The sequence below is a fragment of the Austrofundulus limnaeus genome, unplaced genomic scaffold, assembly GCF_001266775.1.
Source record: "Austrofundulus limnaeus strain Quisiro unplaced genomic scaffold, Austrofundulus_limnaeus-1.0 Scaffold4625, whole genome shotgun sequence".
NCBI classification, from domain to species: domain Eukaryota; kingdom Metazoa; phylum Chordata; class Actinopteri; order Cyprinodontiformes; family Rivulidae; genus Austrofundulus; species Austrofundulus limnaeus.
The window spans coordinates 1,478-2,566 of record NW_013957027.1 but is presented as its reverse complement, the minus strand read 5'-3'; the positions used below and the strand labels follow the sequence as shown (position 1 = coordinate 2,566).

The 1,089-nt window shown below is 41.5% G+C and overlaps 1 protein-coding gene across 1 annotated transcript; it reads left to right on the top strand.

Moving 5' to 3' along the window:
- Window positions 1-25: 25 nt before the first annotated feature.
- LOC106512178 (eukaryotic translation initiation factor 3 subunit A) lies at window positions 26-762 on the top strand (the record flags this gene model as incomplete). The annotated part of the gene is given in 2 exon segments (XM_014000847.1): window positions 26-614; window positions 694-762. Coding segments are annotated over 2 exon segments (183 nt in total), but the record flags the coding sequence as incomplete, so codon positions are not given.
- Between the last annotated feature and the right edge of the window lie 327 nt (window positions 763-1,089).

Here is a 1,089-nt window from a genome sequence, read left to right as displayed (position 1 = left end):
TGTTTGCAATTGCAAACAACAACATTTTATGTAAATAATCATCTTGTGTCAAATGAACTGAACTGAAAAGATAGAACTATTTGCATAATTTGTTTGAAGCAATCCTCTTTGGGTTTGGCTTCAATCGGACTAGCTTTTAACTCATCAACCCAGTCAGATTTCAGATCTGTTTCTCTAAAATGAAGTTGTTTAAAGAGCTATCTACAGCAGGTAGCATTAATTGTTCATGCCTTTTCCACACAGCCCATTTTCAAAAGATCTGAAATTTCAGTCTAACCTTTAGGCACAGCATTTTATCAAAGTAAAGAAAAGACACGTCTTGTCTCTAAATAAACTGTCTTCAGGACCTAATTATGAGTTTTTAATCTGGAGTAATCTACAGCTGGATTGTCACACGGGAGAAACTACAGAGTGAAGTTCTCAGAGATGCTCTGGCCAAGACTGCCTGAGATAACATCTGTAAGTGATGGTGACACAAGCTGCTTTCCTGGTTCCAGTCAATGAGGGGACTGTGTAAAGAGGAAGACTATGCATTCCTGGGAATACCAAAGAGTCTGAGCAAAGAAGGATGGGCCGCTCTGGAGGAGGACTGGCAAGCCAAAAAGCAGGAAAGGGTATAGGAGACAAATGGGTTCATACGCATGACGAGATCCAATACCGCAACTTCAGGGTGTGTGTTTGTGTGTGCATCAGGTCCGCCGAAGACTGGAGCGGGAGAAGCGGGAACAAGAAAGACTCAAAGCGATAGAAGAGAATAAACAGGTGAAGCAAACACACGAATCATATGCACTCTGCAAGTCTGAAATTCTGTGAAACCAAACAGCCACTTCACTTTCAACCTGCTGGCACAGCATGAAGGTTAAACACCAAGTGACACCAGCTCCATCTCAACAACTTGCTTTTTTTTAGACCACACAGTTGCCAACACACACACAGATTTAACAAGGCAGCCAAGCAGTAGTAAGAAGCTGATGAGTGTAATGACAGATCATCCAGCCTGACAGCACTATTAATCATACTCTGAAGGCAAGGAGAGTTTATGATTTTATTAAGGGTGTTTTCTGCATGACTTTTTGTTCGGTGTTTTCA